Genomic DNA, 20662 nt, shown 5'->3' with positions numbered 1-20662 from the left:
CGAACGGCTGAACAGAATTACTTGAAATTTGGCAGAGAGGTAGTCCTCAGGTCAAGGAAGTGCCTTTTGTAGGTTTGGTGTAAATCTGTTCAGTAGATTCTGAGAAAATAGCCTTTAAATCAATATATATATCTGAGCCAGCGTACGGTGCGCTTACGGTGCGCTTACCGTACGTGTACGGTGGCGTGCGCGAGCGCGATTTTGATTGGCTCTTAGCTCTTAGTAAACATTCGAATCGGTCGAAACCAGGAAGCGGCGGCCGCCATTTTCTCTCTCGCTCCCTGAGTTGGGCAGCAAAAACGAACCCCAAAAATGTGTAAAGAGGCAGTTTCATGAGATCCTAACCACCCAGCATTGATACAGGGGTCCCCAAACCACCCCCAAGCCCAAAAAAAAAAATTTTTTTTTTTTCGGAAAATCGCCGATTACGCTTACCGCGTACGGTAAAAATTTATAAAAAAAAAAATTATCCACATTCTCCTCACCCTGTGTTCAAATGGTGCCCGAAGGGCACCATTTGTGCATGGCATATTACAGCTATGAATTTAACAAAGAATACATTTCACAAAGATGCGCATAATATGTCCCCCATGTGCGCACGGTGCGCGAAGCGCATCGTGCGTACATGGCCCATCCCGCTTAACGTGGGCACGCGGTGCGCGCAGCGCACCGCGTGACCACCGTGCGTGCACGGCACTAACTGCGTAAAGTGGGTGCGCGGTGCGCGAAGCGCACCGTGCGCGCACGGAATGAACTGCGTTAACTGGGCGCGCACGCCACGAATGGCGTAAAGTAACTTAGCATTTAAAAAACCGTACAAATTCACTGAAAAAACCAAAAGGTTTCACACACGTTATAGTTAGGAATTAGCATTAAAAAAACCTTGCAAATTCACTGAAAAAACCATAGGTTTCACACATGTTATAGTTAGCTGTACATTTCACTCGTAAAAAACCAATGAAATTCCCGCGTCATAGTTAGTGCAGGCAACTATAACTCACGCGACCGCAATCTTCTGCTGATGACATATGTGTCTTTATGAAAAAAAAATATTTGTAATATATGTATAGCTAAAATTTAATGGAAGAAGACATGGGCAAATAAGTGTCGAAATACAGTATTAGCATCAGCAGAGGATTGCGGTCGCGTGAGTTATAGTTGCCTGCACTAACTATAACGCGGGAATTTTATTGGTTTTTTACGAGTGAAATGTACAGCTAACTATAACATGTGTGAAACCTATGGTTTTTTCTGTGAATTTATATATATATATAAAGTTTCACATTTGCCAAAGCTTTTAGGACGCACTTTCCATCGTCAAAATAAGGCAACACCATCCGCTGTTCCCTGGATAAATAAATTGCCTTACGCGTTTCAGACATCAATCGTCCTTATTCATAGGCAGAGCAACCTCTCATGTAAGGCACAGAATGCTGTTGAGTAAAACAAATACCTTTTATTAGCCACAGGTGGAGCCTTGCAATCAAAGTAGAATAGCATTCTGGGAACAGCAGTTCTGTGATTAGCCTCGTAGTTCATGATAAACAACAAAGTTGAGCTGCAGATGGTGTTGTTGCCTTATTTTGACGATGGAAAGTGCGTCCTAAAAGCTTTGGCGAATGTGAAACTTATATATATATTCACTGAAAAAACCATAGGTTTCACACATGTTATAGTTAGCGGAAATTTTACTGATAAAAAACCAATGAAATTCCCCCGTTATAGTTAGTGCAGGCAACTATAACTCACGCGACCGCAATCCTCTGCTGATGCTAATACTGTATATAGACACTTATTTGCCCATGTCTTCTTCCATACATTTTTAGCTATACATATATTACAAATATTTTTTTTTTCATAAAGACACATATGTCATCAGCAGAAGATTGCGGTCGCGTGAGTTATAGTTGCCTGCACTAACTATGACGCGGGAATTTCATTGGTTTTTTACGAGTGAAATGTACAGCTAACTATAACATGTGTGAAACCTATGGTTTTTTCAGTGAATATATATATATATAGAGAGAGAGAGAGATTTTACATATATATATAATCTATATATAGATCTGTTACTTCGTGGCGGTCGCCAATAGATAGCTATAGTTAGGTCTGCTCTTCCATAGACATAGAATTTTTTGGTTTGCTAATAACTTTGGCACCGTTTGACGAATCGTCACAAAACTTTAAGCAAAAATTCATCCAGCTCAGCACTGCAGAGTTTTGGGTTGATCCGTCAAGAGGGAGCCTAGAAAAAAGGGGGGGGTCGTAAAATGCAAACTCCTCATGCATTTTCCTTAGACTTCTTCAGACAAGACAACAGCAAAATTTGCTGAACGGAATATAACCAAATGCGTCAAGATTCTAGATCTTGGTTCGCAGGTTATGCTTTTTGTGATTCGGTGTTAATTCGGTCAATAGTTTTTGAGATATTAAGAGTAAAAAATAATTGTATACTTTGGCATTTGGGCTCGCAAAAGTCTCCAAGACTTTCGCGGGAGCACCAATTTAAAAATAGAGCATTCTGATTGGCCCAGGGAGCTTTTTTTTTACCCTTGGACCATCTCGCTCCCGCAGAAGTCAGACTCCTGCGAGCGCTCTGATTGGTTGGCTAGCACCATGAGAAAACTGTTGCTGGCAGCCATTACAGGGCTCGGGGACTTAGTCCCCTGTCCTGAAGTTCTTAAAACCAAAAAGATATATGGGGCAGTGTAGGGATTCCCTGACCTACTATGCTCCTTTGGGGGGAGGGGCGACCCAGAGGGACCCACCCAGACCCCTTCCCCCGGGGGCAGGGAAAAGAGAAAACAGCAGCAAAAAATGAAGTGATCCCGCAAGACTCACAGGCCGCATTTATTTTGTATAAGCCCCAGGGAGCCTGCTCCAGAGGTGTTTATAGACAGGAGGGGAGGCTGGCCGGACCCCCTCCCCGAGCCATTAGAGGCCCCGGGGAGCCCACAACCGGGGCCGATCTTATAAATTTTTATTTTCCATATTAATATTTATGGGGGGAGGCCCTTGGGAGTCCACTGCTGGGACTGAAAATGTACTAACTGGGGAGGCAGGCTGTGTGGCCACCCCCTTTCCTAAGCCTGAAAATGCACTGGGGAACCCACCCCCGAGGCAGATTTTTTTCAGGGGGCAGGGCCACGCAGGCCCTTCCCTGCACCACTAATGGTGGCCCCAGGCAGCGCACCCACTGAGCCGGCTCAGAAGCTGGCAACCTGGGACATAGCAGTTTCCCTACTCACAGGGTGCTGGCAGGGAAACCTGTGTTTTTTCTCGCTTGGTGGGAGCATTTTTAAATCTCGTGTCAAGCGGGAGCAAGCACCAAGTCCAATCCCAGCTGGTGGGAGCTTTATAATGTTCCCGCCCGCAGGGAGCAGACTTTAGATCAGTTTTTCTGCCTGCAGTGATGCGGGCAGGGTAATAAATCAAAATATTGCTCCCGCCTGCAGGGAGCAGCATTTTTAGTTGCTCCCTGTCGGCTGGAACAATACCAGCTCCTGCTGGATCCGGGGAGCTGGCTGGGGCCACGGAGCTCCCCCCATAGCCCCCAGCTACATTATGATGGGTGCCCTGGGTGGGCACCAGGGCATCCACCATTTCAAGAGGTAGTGGCCCCTCCCCCTTCAAAATTCTGCCTGGCCATGGGGGATGTGGTCCCCCAGGCTGAAAACAGCTAGGCGAAGGGGCCACGTTCTCCCTACCCCTATAATGGTACTGGATCCCAGGGGATGGGGTCCCTGGGGCTGAAATCAACCTGCGGAGGGAGCCCACATGCCCCCATCAAACATACTTCCAGGCCCTAGGGGATGGGGTCCCCAGGGCCGAAATTGGCCTGAGGAGGGGTGGGGGGGGCAGCGTGCCTCTTTTCCCATAAAAATTGCAACTGGCTCCGATGATGGGGTCCCTGGGTCCGAAATCAGCTAGGGAAGGGGGCGGGGGGGCCATACTCCGGGGCAACATAATACAATGGGGGAGAGGTGGCGTCTATGCCCTAGAGTCTCAGCGACCCCGCTGAGAGAGTCCACCATGACAAGGGATTCACACATAATGGAGAACTGGGAATGATCCCTTTACCACAGGGAACCGTCTCCCACCTAGTGGACATCAGACTCAGTTACTTCCTCGTCTCCATGCTGTGTCTCCTCCCCCCTCCCCCACCTTTTCCCTCCTTCATTCTTTGCCTACCTCCCCTATTCCTTTCCTCTCTCCCCTGTATTTCTCTCCCCCTGCCTGCTTTGTTTATCCTTATGCCTATGCTCCGCTTAATCTCCCTTCCCGTTACCCGTTTACATTACCCCCTTACCCTTCTTCACACCATGATGTAACTTGTAATTGACGTACCTTCTGTACCAACGTGCAACTTGTAGCCTATGCAACTCTCCTCATGTAAAGCGCTCTGATACCGCCGGGTCTAGCCAGCGCTATATAAAACTGAAGTAAATAAATAAATAAAGGTGGTGCGTAAGTTCAAATGTGAGTTTCAAGTATAACTTGTATAACCTCATAAGTTGTGCTTGAATGATAAATTAAAGATATAACTATAATAGTAGAATATCTAATGCTTGTATAGCTTAAGTTGTGTTTATGTACCAAACATTAAGAAAGTTTTCCTAACTGTAACTTAACTTTAACTTTTTTTTTTGTGTGTGTGAATTTCAATAATGTTTCTAATGTTAGTAACTAATGTGTAATATTGGGACAGTTTAGTGGTGTGGAGTGTGGTAGAATATAGTGGAAGATAGTGTTGTAAAGTGTACTGTGGTACAGTATATTTTGGTATACTGGAGTGGAATAAATACCAGTTATGTATGCTGGAGTGGTGTACACTGGAATGGCATACAGCAGAGGTGCGTAGTGACGTAGTATACTTAAAATTCAGATAGCATGCACACCTCAATGCACACCTCAATACACAGACTTCTCACCTCACTCACAACACTACATTAACTATGTCCCTTCCTATCACCCTCTATTGTCCTTGTGCTTGCCCCTGCCCTCCCACCCTACATTGTCCTTCTGCTTGTCCCCTGCCCTCCCACCCAACATTGTCCTTCTGCTTGTCCCCTGCCCTCCCACCCTTCATTGTCCTTCTGCTTGTCCCCTGCCCTCCCACCCTTCATTGCCCTTCTGCTTGTCCCCAGCCCCATCTTCACAACCTCTGCTGTCTGTGTGGTCCCCCAGCTGCATCCTTGCCTCCTGCCTTTGGTGTTGCCCCCTCCCTCCACGTGCTTCCTTCCCTCTTTCCGTGTGCTTCCTTCCTTGGATTGGATTACTAATTTTCTTCAAGAACGGTCCTTCTAAGTCTTCCAGCAGCTGTTAAATTCTGAGACCCGATCTCTGCGGCAAGGGGTACCACAGGGCTCCGCATTAAGCCCGACTCTGTTGAATGTTTACATGCGCCCTTTAGCCGATGTAGTAGCTAAACACGGGGTGAAGCTAGTATCTTATGCGGATGATACTCAGCTGATCATCACACTGGAACAGAATGAAGCGGAGGCCGCTCCTAAGCTTAGAGCTTGTCTACTAGATCTGGCCAACTGGATGAATTTCAATTGTCTGCAATTAAATGCAGGTAAAACCGACAATGTGGTAGTTGGCAAACAACCTTCCGTTTGGTCTCATGTTTGGTGGCCATCTAAATTGGGTCCGACCCTGGTTCCTTAACTCAAGATTAAAAACGTAGGGGTGTGGTTTGATACCACACTATCGTTTGATGAACATATATCAGGCTTGGCCAGTACGCGCTTTGGCTTATTGAAAATACTGTGTAAAATCTTGGGATCTGTTACCTCTGGTAGCAAAAAAAAACATCATCCATCCGGTGATTATCTTCCACTTGGATTACTGCAATGTTCTAGATCTAGGGTCTACTATAGACAGAAAGAGAATGCGGCAGAGAGCACAGAATGCCACAGCCCATTTGTTACTGAACATCTCAAGGTGTGCCCCTGTTGGGGCGGCTCTCGCAGAACTACACTGGCTCCCGGTGCAGGACAGACTGACTTTTAAAGCCCTATGCTTCTGTCATCGAATCTGAATGAAAAAGACCCTAGTTATCTGTTTCCCTTAATTACTCTTTCTAAACCTATTCGGAATCACAGGTCTGCGGGCACTGCTAGGCTGATTATCCCAAAAGTCAAAGAGCCGGGTTGGGAGGTAGATCGTTTGGCTTTTAAGCAGCAAAAATTTGGAACCAGCTGCTGCTGGATCTTAAGATGTAGCCTTCAGAAGTGCTGTTCCATAGGAAGTTAAAAACTTGTTTTTTTAGGTCATCCCAGGTCGATTAGTGTTGAGGGTGCAGATAGGGGTTTGCTTACTGATGAGAAGGAAGATTTCTTAGAGCGGGGACACTCCGTTGGAGTAACTAGGCTCTTTATAAACTGCTAATCTAATCTCCTTACTTCCGTGTTACTTCAGGAGAGTCCTTTCCTCCAACAATCCCGCCCTCAGGGCTGCTTCCCACAGTCCCTGTGTGTTACTTTCGGGGAGCAATGAAAAGCTGGTCTATTGCTTCACTTACCTTTCCCTGTCCTGCTCAGATTTCTTTTTTTTTTTTTTTTAATTAAACACACTTCCTGCTCTTTCGTTGCTCCTGTTGGTTCTTGGAGTTTACTTCTCCCGCCTTCCCTCCACTGGTGTTTGCCCCCCCACCCTGTCACGCTTTTTATATCAACGTTTTTTTTTTCTTTGTTGGTAGGCATGACAGCTGCAATTTGCTGCTCAGTCGGTTCTTAAAAAAAAAAGAAGAAAAAAATGTGCTTTGGCACACTTTTAATATATTTTTTAATTTACTGATCCAAGATGGACATCCACTATCTTTGAACGGTAAATGAAAACATAATCAAAATGGCAGCGGTATCATGAAGCATGTGTTATGCTATGATTGCCATAGCAACTACGCACATATATTATCGCACATTTTTTTGCCACTGCTGTTCAGCATCAGCAAGTACCAGTGTTTTTATTTTTGCCAATGCTGAACAGAATGAGCAAAAAGCATTGGCAAAGCCAATAAGTCTCCACCCGCAAAACTAAAAAACGACACCTATTGGTTTTGCAAGTACTTGTTTCCTTATACCACTAACGAGAATGGATGAAAATTCAGCACGTTAAATAAAATTTTGTCTATGATGTACGTGATATTTTGTTTCTGTTCAAAACAACCTGAAAAGTGTTAGGGACGAGGTTGGGCCTGCAGGCTTGGAAAAATCTAATACGCCCTTAAATGGACTCAAAATTCCTTTTTTAAATGTTCAGTGAAATTTGGTACTGGAAATATAAAGCCAACACTATTAAGGTCCTCCTAATTTAAAAAAAAAAAAAACGTTTTCAATGTTCCTTGGTAAATGTAGCACAATTGAATTTAGTCTAATTTAACCTTAATGTTTTAAATTAAATTTACTTGCATGGAGCTTCTGTTTGCAGCTTGATTCTTGGATGAAATGCTTTGATAGAAGGGCTTCAGATGTCTAGATTTTTTCTGTGGGGTGTATCTTTTCTGCAGCTACGTTGCTCACACCGGTGATTAAAGTTGTAAAAATATAGAAAAATTAGAACATTCAAAATTATTTCCCCTTAGGGCTCAAACTTGACTGACATCTGCACGCAGCTCCTACTCCAGGGGACCTTGTTAAAAATCTCAGCAGGCAACATTCAGGAGAGAACTTTTTTTCTGTTTGATAGCCTCCTTGTCTACTGCAAGAGGAAGTCAAGGTGAGTGGCTCACTTGTTTTTTGTGTGAATTACTGTGTATTTAAAAATTTTCCATTCACAAGTTTAACTCTCATTTTATTTTTGTAATGCCCAATTACCTGTTTTTTTTCCACTACATAATAAGCTGTTAGGGACTAAGCGTATTTATATATAGAGCAGTCATTTGCATTATTAGATTGGGTAGCATGTTTATTATTTTAATTTGGTGATAGGTTCAGTTTCTGTAGTTGAACTGGTTTATTGCTGTTATGCCTACTGTTGAAATATTCAAAATTCTTATTGTTTGAATAGGAGAAGAATTATCATTACCTTTTTTTACATTAGATTTTACATTTTCATTGGCATTTAGCCAGCTTACGGACCTTTTCATGAATAAAACAAGTTTTATCATTTTTCCCAATTCAATGCATTAAACAAGCACATTAAAAAGGTATGGGAAATAAACAGTGGGAAGGAATATCGTCAGATTAAATTTTGGAAAAAGACAGCTATCAGAGAGCGTATGTCATGCCCGTAGGATGGAGGAGAGCGTGGAAATTTTTGTGTGTTGAGTTCAGTTCTCGCCTTTTAAACTTGGCTTGCCATAATGCACAATGTTTGCCAACTGTACTGGTGCTGTTGATGGAGATGTGTTAATGGTCCAGTGTTGGCCGGCCAAGAGTGGTTGCAGCAGAAAGAGGTCAATGCCAAAATCCAAACTGAGCTTCACGAAGACGAGAAGGAGCTGGCAGATGTCAGGTTCCTCCTCCGTCTCTTTCTGTATCCTTTAATTCCGCCATTGTCTCTCTGCAGGTTTTAAGACTTTGCAATGCTGTCCGATGAGCCTCACTCTATGCACTATGGAGAATTCTTTAATCTTTCGTAGCGCAAAGGATTGTAGGTGATGGAAAACTCCCAATCTGCTTTCTCAACTTGTGTGGTCCTTTAATTCATGGTTCCCTGTATCCCAACTGAAGCTGCAAGCTTAATGCAGCCACGCCGTTCTTAGGCAAAGAAGAGACCTCGTTTTTAGCAAAACATTATTTAATTGAAAGCAATTAGAATATCGGAGCAAATGGCTCCATTCAAAGGTATTCACTTAGCCAAGTCGTTCCAGTTGGCTAGTTAATTGCTAGAGTTTCACATGCATACATTTGAAACGTACATAGTTTCCATCTGTTCCTTCTATTGATACATTCGACTTAGACACACCAGCAGATCTCCAACCGGTGACTTAACTTCTTGAGATGATCCGTAAGACCAGCATTGATAGTCTTTGGAGGGTTGGCTGTGGGGGCTTCTCAACTGGAGTGTACTCGGACCACCTTTAAGTAACTTTTAATCAAGGGTTTGACTCATTCGTCTGCGGAGGGGGGTGGGTACACCCAAGGCCAATTAATAAAAACCTCCTCCATGGAAGACATTCAGGGACTGAACGACACTCTAAGAAAAGTCCAACACTGGTTATCACGCAACCACCTGAAACTTAAACCAACACAAGACAGAATTCCTCCTCCTCTCCAACAAGCCGAAGAACACCCAAATCACAGAGTGCCTAAAAGCTATTGATGCTCACAACTACAACGCCACCCTAGCTGAGTCTGTAAAATCGCAGGGAATCACTCTGGACCCTAAATTAGACATGAGCAAACACATCAAGAACACCGCAAAGAGCGCCTTCCTCAACCTTCAACTACTCAACAAAATAAAACCCTTCATCCTCCGAACGACCTCAAACAAGCCACTCAATCCCTGGTGCTATCCAGACTGGACTACGGGAATACAACCTTCACAGGAACAGCAAAATCCTACCTAGTTCCGCTCAGAACAACTCTGAAGGCATCAGCCAGAATGGTCACCGGAGTAAAGAAATATGAACACATCTCGCCTGCACTCAGAGAACTCAAATGGCTCCTAGTCGAAATGCGTGTCAACTTCAGAACTGCCTGCCTCATGCACAAAGTGCTGCACACAAGGAAACCTGCATACCTGGCCTCCAAACTCCAGAAGGCAGGTCAGACAAGAAGCCTAAGGAGTACCAACACTACTCCTTATCCCTCCAAAAACTCGCAAACAAAAAGCCGCTTCTCGTTCCTTCGCAGGAAATGCACCCAAAATCTGGCACTCCATACCAGTCCATATCAGGACTAACCCCTCCTACTTAAATTTCAAAAGGCAGCTCAAAGACCTCCTCCTCAATCGATCTCTCCTGAATGGATAGTTACAGCCTAATCGCCGAAGCCTGCCCACAGCAGAACACAGACACTTTGGCATTAAGACCTCGACATCACTCTCCTCATGACTACCTCCTCTATCCCCCCTCTCCCTGATCCAGTCTCGTCACGAGTCATTGTGCTTTTGCGTCAACACTACATGAAGCAACATGAGACACTGTACAGACTACTGTGATAACATATCTTACGAATGACATTGTGTTCTCTGCGACGAGGCTATGCGATGTGTCCTGAGCCACTGTTCATATTACTGTGTTAATGTATCATACGAGTGATAAGGCTGTAAAGCGCTCCGACACCTTCGGGTCTGGCTAGCGCTATCTAAAACTCTCAAAAAATATATATATATATTTGTGAAAAATAGGAAACGCAGGGGGCCCTTCATCACATTCTGCAGCGGTCCCTTTCATTTCGCTATTGTTTTTTTAAACAATGGTTTTCAAAGAAAGCGCTTCATTGCCCGTTGTTCTCTAAAGGTTCGTGCTGCAGGTGTCTACTCATGTGACAAGGATTCATGGTTCTTTAGAATTTGTGTGTAACCACCCGCTTCATTTATATTACCAGGGCGGAATCGGCTTGTGCGTTAATGTGACCACCAGAAATGAGACTGCAAGTAGGATAGGATAGGATAACTCGCATTCCCAATGCGCCAAAAGTGCTCACGGGTCACAATCACACATAAAGTGGCACACTATGATGGGGAAATTGGGAAGAACGAGCATGGGTTTGCTCCTCCCAATGACTGCACGCGCATAATGGAAGCTGCTAGTGATTGACGGCTTGCCGTTTGTAAATGTTCACCCCATCCTCTGCAATGGATAACCACTCCATGTTTTGCGACTGCATTGGATGCTCCAAGACATCGTGCATTCCATTTCAATTGGGAAAAGATGGAGACAACCCCCCCCCACCCCGTCCCACTTGACACTTTGCAAGGGTTTGTGATATGTGCATTGCGATGCTATGTCATTTTACACATCAGGCCTGCTTTTTCTAGTGTTGAACTGATATTGCAACCTTTTCATATACGTCAAAGCTCATGTCGTCTTTGGCTCAATGTGTGATCTTGCACATGAAGCAACAAAGAACTTTATAAGAGCCTGCGTGGGAAGAGTGACCTGCTACACATATATTTTACCCTAATCATTAATACTTTTTGTGCGCGGTGCAGGGTAATGCTTGACTCCCACGCCTTCTCCAAGCAATTCTTTAAATGTAGTTTCTTAGTCTCTCTGTATTCCCCTGGCTCGCTCTGTGTCAGCATCGTTAGTTAGGAACCCTTTTCACACTCCCCTGCCCTTCTTGGCTCCTCCCCAGTTACTCTTCACAGAATTATACCATCACTCCTCCTTTTTAGTGTAACTAATTTGAAACATATTGGTCCTACTCTGATTCCTGGGATTGCTTGGGGAGGGATGGGAGATTGTTATACCCTCCTCCTTACGCCAGATGAGTGAGGAAAGTGTGCTGGAAGAGCGAATAGACAGAAGTGAAATTACAGGACCTTTTCTTAATACTGGATCTCTGAGCAGATCCTATACTTCCTATCAGTGACCACTCATCATTGTGCAAGTCTGTCATGCTTCTTGCGTGCGCAGCAGCAATTGCTATGCAAACATAAAACTCACATCAGCTTAGTATAGGATAGGATAGGATAGGTCTTATAAAGCGCGCTTATACCCAAGGGTGTCAAATCGCTATAGCGGACAGAGTGGAGACGGGCAAGAAGCGCAGCTACAGCAACCTAGGATGAAAAGACATGTTTTTAGATGTTTTTTTAAAACCGGATAGGAGTCCGCATTGGACTTAAAAGTGGGTAGGGAATTCCATAGCTTGACAGCCGCTAGGAGCGGCCATCCCATCTGGTCCTACGAAATCTGTGAATCTCAAGTTTTTTTCTGCAAGGAGGATCCCAGGAGCCTCATGCCCTCCAAAGGACCTCATGCATCCAAGATGACATCCTTGATGGTATTACATGTGGAAAAGCAGATGACCTTACATATTACATGACCAACTAAGGTAAGAAGCAACATTTTGAAGCCGATCGTAATACGCCACAACTGAATAAGTTTTTAAAAATGATGACTTTTTTTTAGATTGCCTTTATGGTGATGAGTCTCACTCTGCAGTTTGGATTGATCAGTGCTTCAGTTGTAAAAAAAAAAAAAAAACATAAGAGCCAGAGCACTCATGAAGAGGTCACTGCAGCTTGCACCACATATTGCCCCTGCCAGCGCTGCCAGTGACAGTACCAACACAACCACTAACCATCACACTCCTCCAAGTGTAACAAGTCGGACTATTTCAGGCCCCAAAGCTATAAGAATGGCTTGGGCAGCAGGTAATAGTAACTTTTAATGTATATTGAATTTATGATTAACTGTTATTGTGGTCCTCTCTAAATTAGCCAGACAGCGCCCCCTTGTGGCAGACTGTCACAAGCGCTGGTGTTCGTCCTGAGCACCGGAAACTACTGGCTCAATTTAAGCACTGGATTGAGTGATGTCTGCAAATTGTTATTTTACCCTTTAAATCGAGCCTAAGGCCACTGGGATTATGTGGATGCAAGGTTTTCCACATAATCATGGATTTGCCACGCTTGCCAGGATCTGATGCGTAGTTAGCAGATGCCGCCAAAAAATTGTATCAAGCTGAAACGTATCAGAAGTTACTAAACAGAAGTGCCAAAGGTATTTCTGTGCCATGGCGCATAACTTGCAAAGGCTAAATGGTCATCTTAGGGTTCTTGATGCCTGTATTAAGCTGTTCAACCGGTACTAATAATGTGAACTTTTGCCGAGACAGTATTTTTAGTTGTTACAATTATAACATAACGAAATAATACTGCGATGTATTGTGACACGTTATGTCACCTAATTTGTTTTTTTCTTGTTGCATAATTTCATCAACCTTCCATTTAATTTGGTCCCCGCTGCCACATAATTCCAGTGGCCCTGCTGTTGGGTGGGAGATGTTTTGCTTGAGAATTTGCCAGCATGGATTGAGACTTGAGTAACGTAATACAGCCATATGGTAATTACAGTGGCGGCACAGTCCTTCATAACTGGATTTAGGACATGATATCCGCGTTCACTGGTTGCCAGTGATTTTTAATAGAAAGTATCTGGTTCAGTGATTTTTATTGAAAGTATCTGGTTCATGCTGAAGGCTACAGTGCTTGTTTGAGGGTCATACTAGAAGCAGCTCTTGCTAGATAAACATTGTGTTGCTTAAATAAATGCAAGAGACCCTAAGCTGGTGTTCTTAAGCTCTGCACACCCCAATGCCTCTGTCCATCTTCCTCATCAGTCTTTTTATTACATTTATTATTACTTTATTTACAGTTATTTATCCACAAGAGGAGTATGTTGAGGAAACTAGCATTCAAAGTAATGAAGTAACGAATCTCTCTGATAAGTAATCAGCCCATTACCCTCTTGTCAATCTTTGATGTCGTAGTAGGATTCAAAGTAATGAAGTAACGAAGATCTCTAAGTAATCAGTCCATCACTCTCTCCTCTGTCTTTGATGTCATAAGTCATTATAGGATTCAAAGTAATAAAGTAACGAAGAGCCCTGATAAGTAATCCGTCCATCACTCTCTCCTCCGTCTTTGATGTCATACTAGGATTCAAAGTAATGAAGTATCAAAGATCTCTGAGTGATCAGTCCATTACTCTCTCTTCTGTCTTTGATGTCGTACTAGAATTCAAAGTAATGAAGTAACGAAGAGCCCTGATAAGTAATCAGTCCATCACCCTCTCTTGCGTCTTTGATGTCATACTAGGATTCAAAGTAATGAAGTAACGAAGAGCCCTGATAAGTATTCAGTCCATCACCCTCTTGTCCGTCTTTGATGTTGTACTAGGATTCAAAGTAATGAAGTAACGAAGATCTCTAAGTAATCAGTCCATCACTCTCTCCTCTGTCTTTGATGTCATAAGTCATTATAGGATTCAAAGTAATAAAGTAACGAAGAGCCCTGATAAGTAATCAGTCCATCACCCTCTCCTCCGTCTTTTATGTCATACTAGGATTCAAAGTAATGAAGTATCAAAGATCTCTGATGAGTGATCAGTCCATTACTCTCTCGTTTGTCTTTGATGTCATACTAGGATTCAAAGTAATGAAGTAACGAAGAGCCCTGATAAGTATTCAGTCCATCACCCTCTTGTCCGTCTTTGATGTTATTCTAGGATTCGAAGTAATGAAGTAACGAAGATCTCTGAGTAATCAGTTCATCACTTTCTCCTCTGTCTTTGATGCCATAAGTCATTATAGGATTCAAAGTAATGAAGTAACGAAGATCTCTATTAAGTAATCAGTCCATCACCCTCTCGACCGTCTTCGATTTCATAGTCTTTGCAAGAATTATAAAGTTATAACATCTGCAACAGGGAAGACTTGGATTCTCAGTAATGACTATTTCCTGTGGATAATGATAACCCGCTCTTTGTTTTAACTACATGCGCATTGATTCTATCACATTCAGTAAACTTGTTCTGCTCTCTGGCACTAGCATTGAGTGGCCCTGGATCCAAAGCTTTCTGGTCCTAGTGACTTGGCCGCTGTAACAAAGATGACTCCTAAAATGCCCGAAAATCACCTGCAGGTGCTCGCAATGCCCTGCAGAGTGGGCGTGGGCTATGGGGTTAGACATGGCTTCTCCAGTAGTCATGGTCAAGACTGATGGTTGGCTTTGATGGGCTACAACCAATGGAACTTAATGCATTGAGGATAACACCGCGGCAAGACATTGGTGTCAAAGGATTGTCAAGATGAGCCCTTTCATTGTCATGCCTAGCACGGAGGGCTTCTCTTGTGTTTGGAAATGCAGATTCTGTGCATCAGTGAGGGCAAAAACCAGGCTAAGAGTCACTTGGCAAGTTGTGATGCTCTACATGAGTGGAAGGCCAGAGGCACACCATGGCCATGTAGTGAAGGCTAGAAAAGTTCTGAAGTTATAAATGGTATCCGAGTCTGCATTTGTTTTTATTCAGCAGTTGAGTAGTAAATGTATATTTGGGTAGCTGCAAGACTTCCTCGGTTGGAAGGGTGGTGTTTTATGAGATTGGGTATACTAGCCAGTGCATAAGGTCCCAGATTGATCACTTTTCAGTGACTTTTGGGAAGATAACCAGAATTTTAGTGACTATGTAGTTGCTCACAAGTGTGAGATTGAGGAAAGGTGCATTTCTGCTGCAAGTTTGAAACTTTAGCAATGTTGGCAATATTTTTATTTGATAATGTTTCTGTAGCTGATGACGATAGCTGAGATCTTTTAAACTTGTATCGTCATTGCGAACTGGGAGGGGTGCCTTGGTCTCGCATTTTAAGGTGGGAGTATGTTTTACGGTGGAGTGAATCCAATTGAAGGGTGTTCCGGGCTAAGCAGTAGTTTATAAATCTGGTATGGAGTCCACCTTCTTAGATGCAGAATGGCTATTTTTTAAGAGGGTAGAAGTTTGCTCTTAATGCATTAAATTCATTTTCTTCAGCAGCAGGTTGACATGATTAGCTTGTATCCTGTTTTTGCAGTTCATAATCAGAATTCTCTTTATTGGGCCGCGAATAGCTATAAAAGCATGCAGGATATGTGCAAAATAGCAATGAAATACATACAAATTATTAAAAACACATAAAAATAAAATACATAAAATCATCAGGTTTGGAAAATTAATGACCAACAATCTAAATAAAACCGGCTGGGTTAAACAAAACCGAAATTAAAACGGAGACAGTGCTATTTCGTCACTCTACTAAAATGAATTTAAAAGCATCGACCTCGTGGAGCGGACCGCCGCTTTAAGAAACTGAATCACATGTCCACACGTTTCGTCGTCTGGTAATACCAGTAAAAAATTATATGCTTGCATACAAAGCCGTAGATTCTTAAGCCTTATAAACGGTATGAGGAATTTTTTTGTTTACATTTTATAATACTCACAAAAAAAGAGGAAATCTACCACAGTTTGTTTGTGCATGTTAGTACATGGGCATTCTCTAAAGTCGAGCTGGGGTTGGTTTCCTGCCTAAAAAACAAAGAAAATATTTCACTATACCTGCCCAGAAGCTAAACAGTAAAAGCCTTTCCGAACTCTTATTGGTATTATTGCAAATAGCTGGCAGAAATGGCCCCAGGATTAAGATATAAATAGTGCCTAACACTTGATTTTTGTCTTTCAGCCCTCAACCCCTCTTCTTTAGCTCGCTCTAGCAGTGAGACTTGCACTTGCTTTCTTGCAGGGGTTGCACGCGGCGTTCTGTCTAAAAACGTAGCCAATCCAATGGCTTCCAGGGAGGTTTTTTCCAGTTGTTTTGCATTTACTTTTCCTGTTTGTGAGTAGGAAGCCAAGGGAAGTGGTGCTTGACATCATCAACCTACAGTTTGCTTGATCATGGTTGACTGGGAAAGCCTGTTTATGTCTATCTGGCTTTAGGTACCTTTAGCATTGATGCTTCCTTTTCAAGGACAAGACAAGGCCAAGAGTAGTCATTAATGCGTGTGTCTTAAAGGGGGGGGGGGTTGGAAGGAATATCTTCTTTAAAGAAGGTGTATACGAAATCGCCCATCTTACTCTACCTGCACGGCACAATGTTCTTGGGATAATATTTTAGAGGGCCATGAGATACAGTGTAGGGGACAGTCTGATGTAAGAAAGATAGAACGTTGACTTTATTTTAAGGGCACGCTGGGGCAGAGGATGGAAAATGTAGGGCACAGTGCTTTGTGTGACATTATCCAGATTTCCACTTGTATGGGAACATTTCTATTTGCTCTGTGTGGGTCATTCTTTAATCTTGTTGCTGTCTGCATCTTCCTCTTCTCTCCTGTTGCAGAAAGAGCGGTTTTCTATAAGTAGTCTCAAGGAAATATTCTTCTGATTGAATCTTTATTTTACTACATTGACTGCTTCAGGCTATAGTCTCTTTGGTAAGAAGGAATGGCCTTATCTTGGCATGATGGCCACGTTTGATGCAACTGAAATAGATATTAACATAAGTTCAGATTTTTGGCTGCGTGGCAGTCCCTGTCGTTATCACCCTAGGGGAGTTGGGCCTATTGATGTAAGGGAGCGCAATCTGGATCTTAAGATAACTGCACCCAGGAGTGCTTAGTCGATTTTCTATGTTGTTTGAACTTGTTTTAGTATATTTTAGGACATATTTTACAGTACCAGGGCTAGAAATTGACTGTGTCCTCCGATGACTGGTTCCTCGACCAATGAGCACTCTTGCCCTACCCTTCTAATCACCTTAGCTCCCTCCAGATGTCATCTTGAGGCCATGTGCTACTCCCACGTTGCACAGGAGATCTCTGTGCTTCTCCTAAAACCATGCAATTTAATTTATGCTAACTGCGTGCATTAGTATAAACATGGCGCATAGTAGTGCAAATTAGTACATTCTGTTTTTCTAAAAAGCTTTCTTAGCTGGTGTACCATGGCAGTCTAGTTTTGTGGAGTATTTTTCAGTCATCATTTCAGAAGTAACTTTGTTATTGGTAGAGTTAGTGTCTATTGATGCCTGTGTTTTTTACATTGGTGCTGTCTAGTTTTTACAGTGTTACAGGGATTCTGCTCAGGAACAGAACCATACCTCCACGGTATCTATGAGCCCGAGTTTGACTAACTATAGGGCCTCACTTGCAATCCTAACCTTTCCAGAGAAACTAGTGAATTGGCACCCCAAAACACTACTCTCCTGACCCTCTCAGGGATGGTTGTGATGGGACACACCCTTTCGCTCTCTCACTCGTAATTGTCCACAATAAGATAAACAAGAGGCACGAAGGAAGTTTATAATATTTATTTAAACAATCATGCTCTAAGATGCAGTATTTGTGCAACAACTGGAAAACAAACGCATATTAAAAATACTGTCAGCATGGTTAACAAACCACATACCATAAAAAGCCCTGTCATGTTATACAACAGATTAGCCTAAACCCCCCTCCTTCCTACTAAATCTAATTGATTATATATCTAAGATCTCTGGGATTAGTGGCGGACCCCGTACCTTAGCATACATAGATGGATGTTCTAGATCTCAGCTGACGCGGTGATCTTGCTTCAGGACCTTCGCTCAGAGTGTGTCCTCAGTTACATGACAAGACATGTCTGCTCACAAACAGCAGCTGCATTCTCATGTTATGTCTAGGTGCTACTGCCTGACCAGAGGGGATAACCAGGGGTATTGTTATTTGACCTTGTCTATGGTGTTCAGACTAAATCCCAGGAAAAGAGCAGAACACAAAAACATGCAGGTTCTGTGTGAACATACTGTGTGGCACAAAAACAAGCGTGCATATTGTGGTAACATGTGCAGAAGAAACACTGCCTACAATGTGGAATACTACGCTAACAGCAATGAAAGGTAGGCAGACCTTTTCTTCCACTCTTAAATATTCAAAACCAGTTGCACTTTTTTACTTTTCATTCGAAAAGATGCAGTCTGTATCATTGGTCAATGCCTTCAGGTGCAAAGAGTAATTTGATTTTTCACTTAAGTGTATGCTGGTTTTAGCTGGGCCCTATTGCACACCTCTGCAGTGCGTTGTTCTCCTTTGCATATTTAAAATGTACTTAGCCTCGTGGTCTAGTGTGTTTTTCTGTCACTGCTCTGGAGACGTGCCTACATTCTGCAACCTTACTTAAATGACGCAACCCGATTTTTTTTCCATAAACTGCATTCAGATCAGCTTATGTTCTCCTCGGCTGTATGGTCGGTGTATTTGTTACTCTTTAAATCGTGTATTTAATCAGTTTGGCACACCGACGTGCTGTCGCTGTAGCCTTAATGCAGTGTTCCCCTCCTGCACTAGGTCAGATGTCTAACTTTCCTGATCTATTTCAAACATGGGCGTTCTAGAGTGCGCTCTGATCGAGTTACCAGATGCCCAGCCAACGAAGCCGGCCAGTCCCAGAATGCCTCAGTGTGCTTTGCTGTTTTACCAGTGACCTACATTTTATTACAGTGACGGATGTTAAACTAGTCTGCTAGGGCGCTCCTCGGAAATAAGTGAAAGTTTTCAAGAGTAGGAATATCTGTGAATACACGATAGCTGGTAAGGTAGCTCAGTGAGTTAAATGCTGCTGAAATATGTTCAAAGACTGCAGATTGCTGCATGACTGAGCCAGCTGTTTATCTTTCAGAGGGCGATAAAATGAGCACCATTGTTTTGGGTCATGGTCACACTTCCCATTTAAGGTTCTGCAAAATAGGAAAACGGTAATTGCAGGCACAATAAAAGTTAATGTGCTAATATTACCACAATTAAACATTCTGAATTGGAAACCATCTGGCATCTAGAACGTGGCAGCTTTGTTTTCAGATATTGATAGTCTTTGGAGCAGAAACCGGAGTCATGTATTAAACTAAACGAGTAATTATTGCATGGGGAAAGTTGCTATAGGGTGACATGTAAACTTTTAATGAAAGGACCTGTGTTTCTTTTCTGCTTCCAGGGGCGCCGGTAAAAAAGCACCGAAGCGCACCAAGTCGGTCAACGGTACCCTGTTTATATTTCGAGGAAGGATAAACACTGAAGTGATGGAGGTGGAGAACGTGGAAGATGGAACAGGTATGTTGGTGCTGATGCTGTTGTCATGGTTGTTTGTTTCTGACCCTGGACCTTATTCAAGGCTAATGTGATGGTGGGCTTCCAGAATATGGGCATTGTTAATGGGAGAGGATTTTGGATCTGTCGTGTGGAAGGAAGGTTATGCAAGTGTGTGCCAGGGTTGCTTGTTACAATGTGGGATTTATTGGTGAAGGCATCGCCTCCCGTAAACATATGTCGCTATCTGCACATACCGGTACAGCTCCTTCATCTAAACATGAACAAATGACTATCCATACATTTTAACGCCCAGGCCATACAAAGTCAGTAATGGTAGTGGCGTAGCAAGGGGGGTCCGCCCTGGGTAGCAAGAGTTTTGGGGGCAGCGACCCCCCCTCTCTTACATGCGGCCTCTGGGCGGCAAATGCAGGGACCGCCACAGGCGGCCCAATGGCTAGCTACCCTACTGAGTAATGGTGCCAAAAAAAGTAAATCTTATCCCCAGCTCTATATTTTTTTATATGTTGTGTTGTTTCATTTTAGCGACCAACACCCGTTTCTCTACACTTCTATAAGTTTTGGGCGTCTAGTAGTCCAGTTTGAACTCTTGTGAAGGACTTGCTGCTACTACTGGAAGCTCAGGTGGACTAAGAACCAATCCTGAGCATGGGAACCCTAACACTCAAAGCTCAAAGGTGGATCTCGAATAGAGGGGGCGCCCTCTCTGCACCACTGCTGCCCCTGTCTTATTACAGTACGGGGCCTTGAACCCTTACTCCCAGCTCCAAAAGGACAGGAGTAGCTAGGCTCTAAATCTTTGCTTTATCTTCCCAGTGCGATGCTGTGACCCAGTAAACTGCTGCTGGTCTGACCCTCTTACTATAGTGTGGCTAGTCCGGCTTAGGCCTGGATTTATAATGGTTCTTCGTTAATGTGTGCTGCTCTTAACCATTTCTTGGGCCTTCGGTTCTTCCTCCCCTGTGCTTCCCTTTAATATTAGGGCTCAGGCAACACCTACAACATAGATGGACAATTGCTGGGAGTCTGTGGAGGCCGCGAACAACAAAGCGGTAACCAACCGGCCCCTAAGATGGCGACCGGAGCCTACACAGTCTCTTCCTTTTGAGCTCCAAGTGGCACCAGACGACTGGGGGATGAGCCATTGGGT

The 20662-nt window shown here is 43.4% G+C and overlaps 1 protein-coding gene across 1 annotated transcript in view; it reads left to right on the top strand.

Moving 5' to 3' along the window:
- PREX1 (phosphatidylinositol-3,4,5-trisphosphate dependent Rac exchange factor 1) overlaps positions 1-20662 on the top strand; it is an 824667-nt gene that overhangs the window by 428972 nt on the left and 375033 nt on the right. Inside the window, exons 8-9 of the mRNA XM_085619426.1 lie at positions 7586-7719; positions 19400-19515. Of these exons, the coding sequence (XP_085475552.1) occupies positions 7586-7719; positions 19400-19515 (250 nt within the window). The remainder of the gene's footprint in view (positions 1-7585; positions 7720-19399; positions 19516-20662) is intronic.

Source organism: Triturus cristatus, chromosome 7 (genome assembly GCF_964204655.1).
Source record: "Triturus cristatus chromosome 7, aTriCri1.1, whole genome shotgun sequence".
Taxonomy (NCBI): Eukaryota; Metazoa; Chordata; class Amphibia; order Caudata; family Salamandridae; genus Triturus; species Triturus cristatus.
This window is presented reverse-complemented; position numbering and strand designations above follow the sequence as displayed.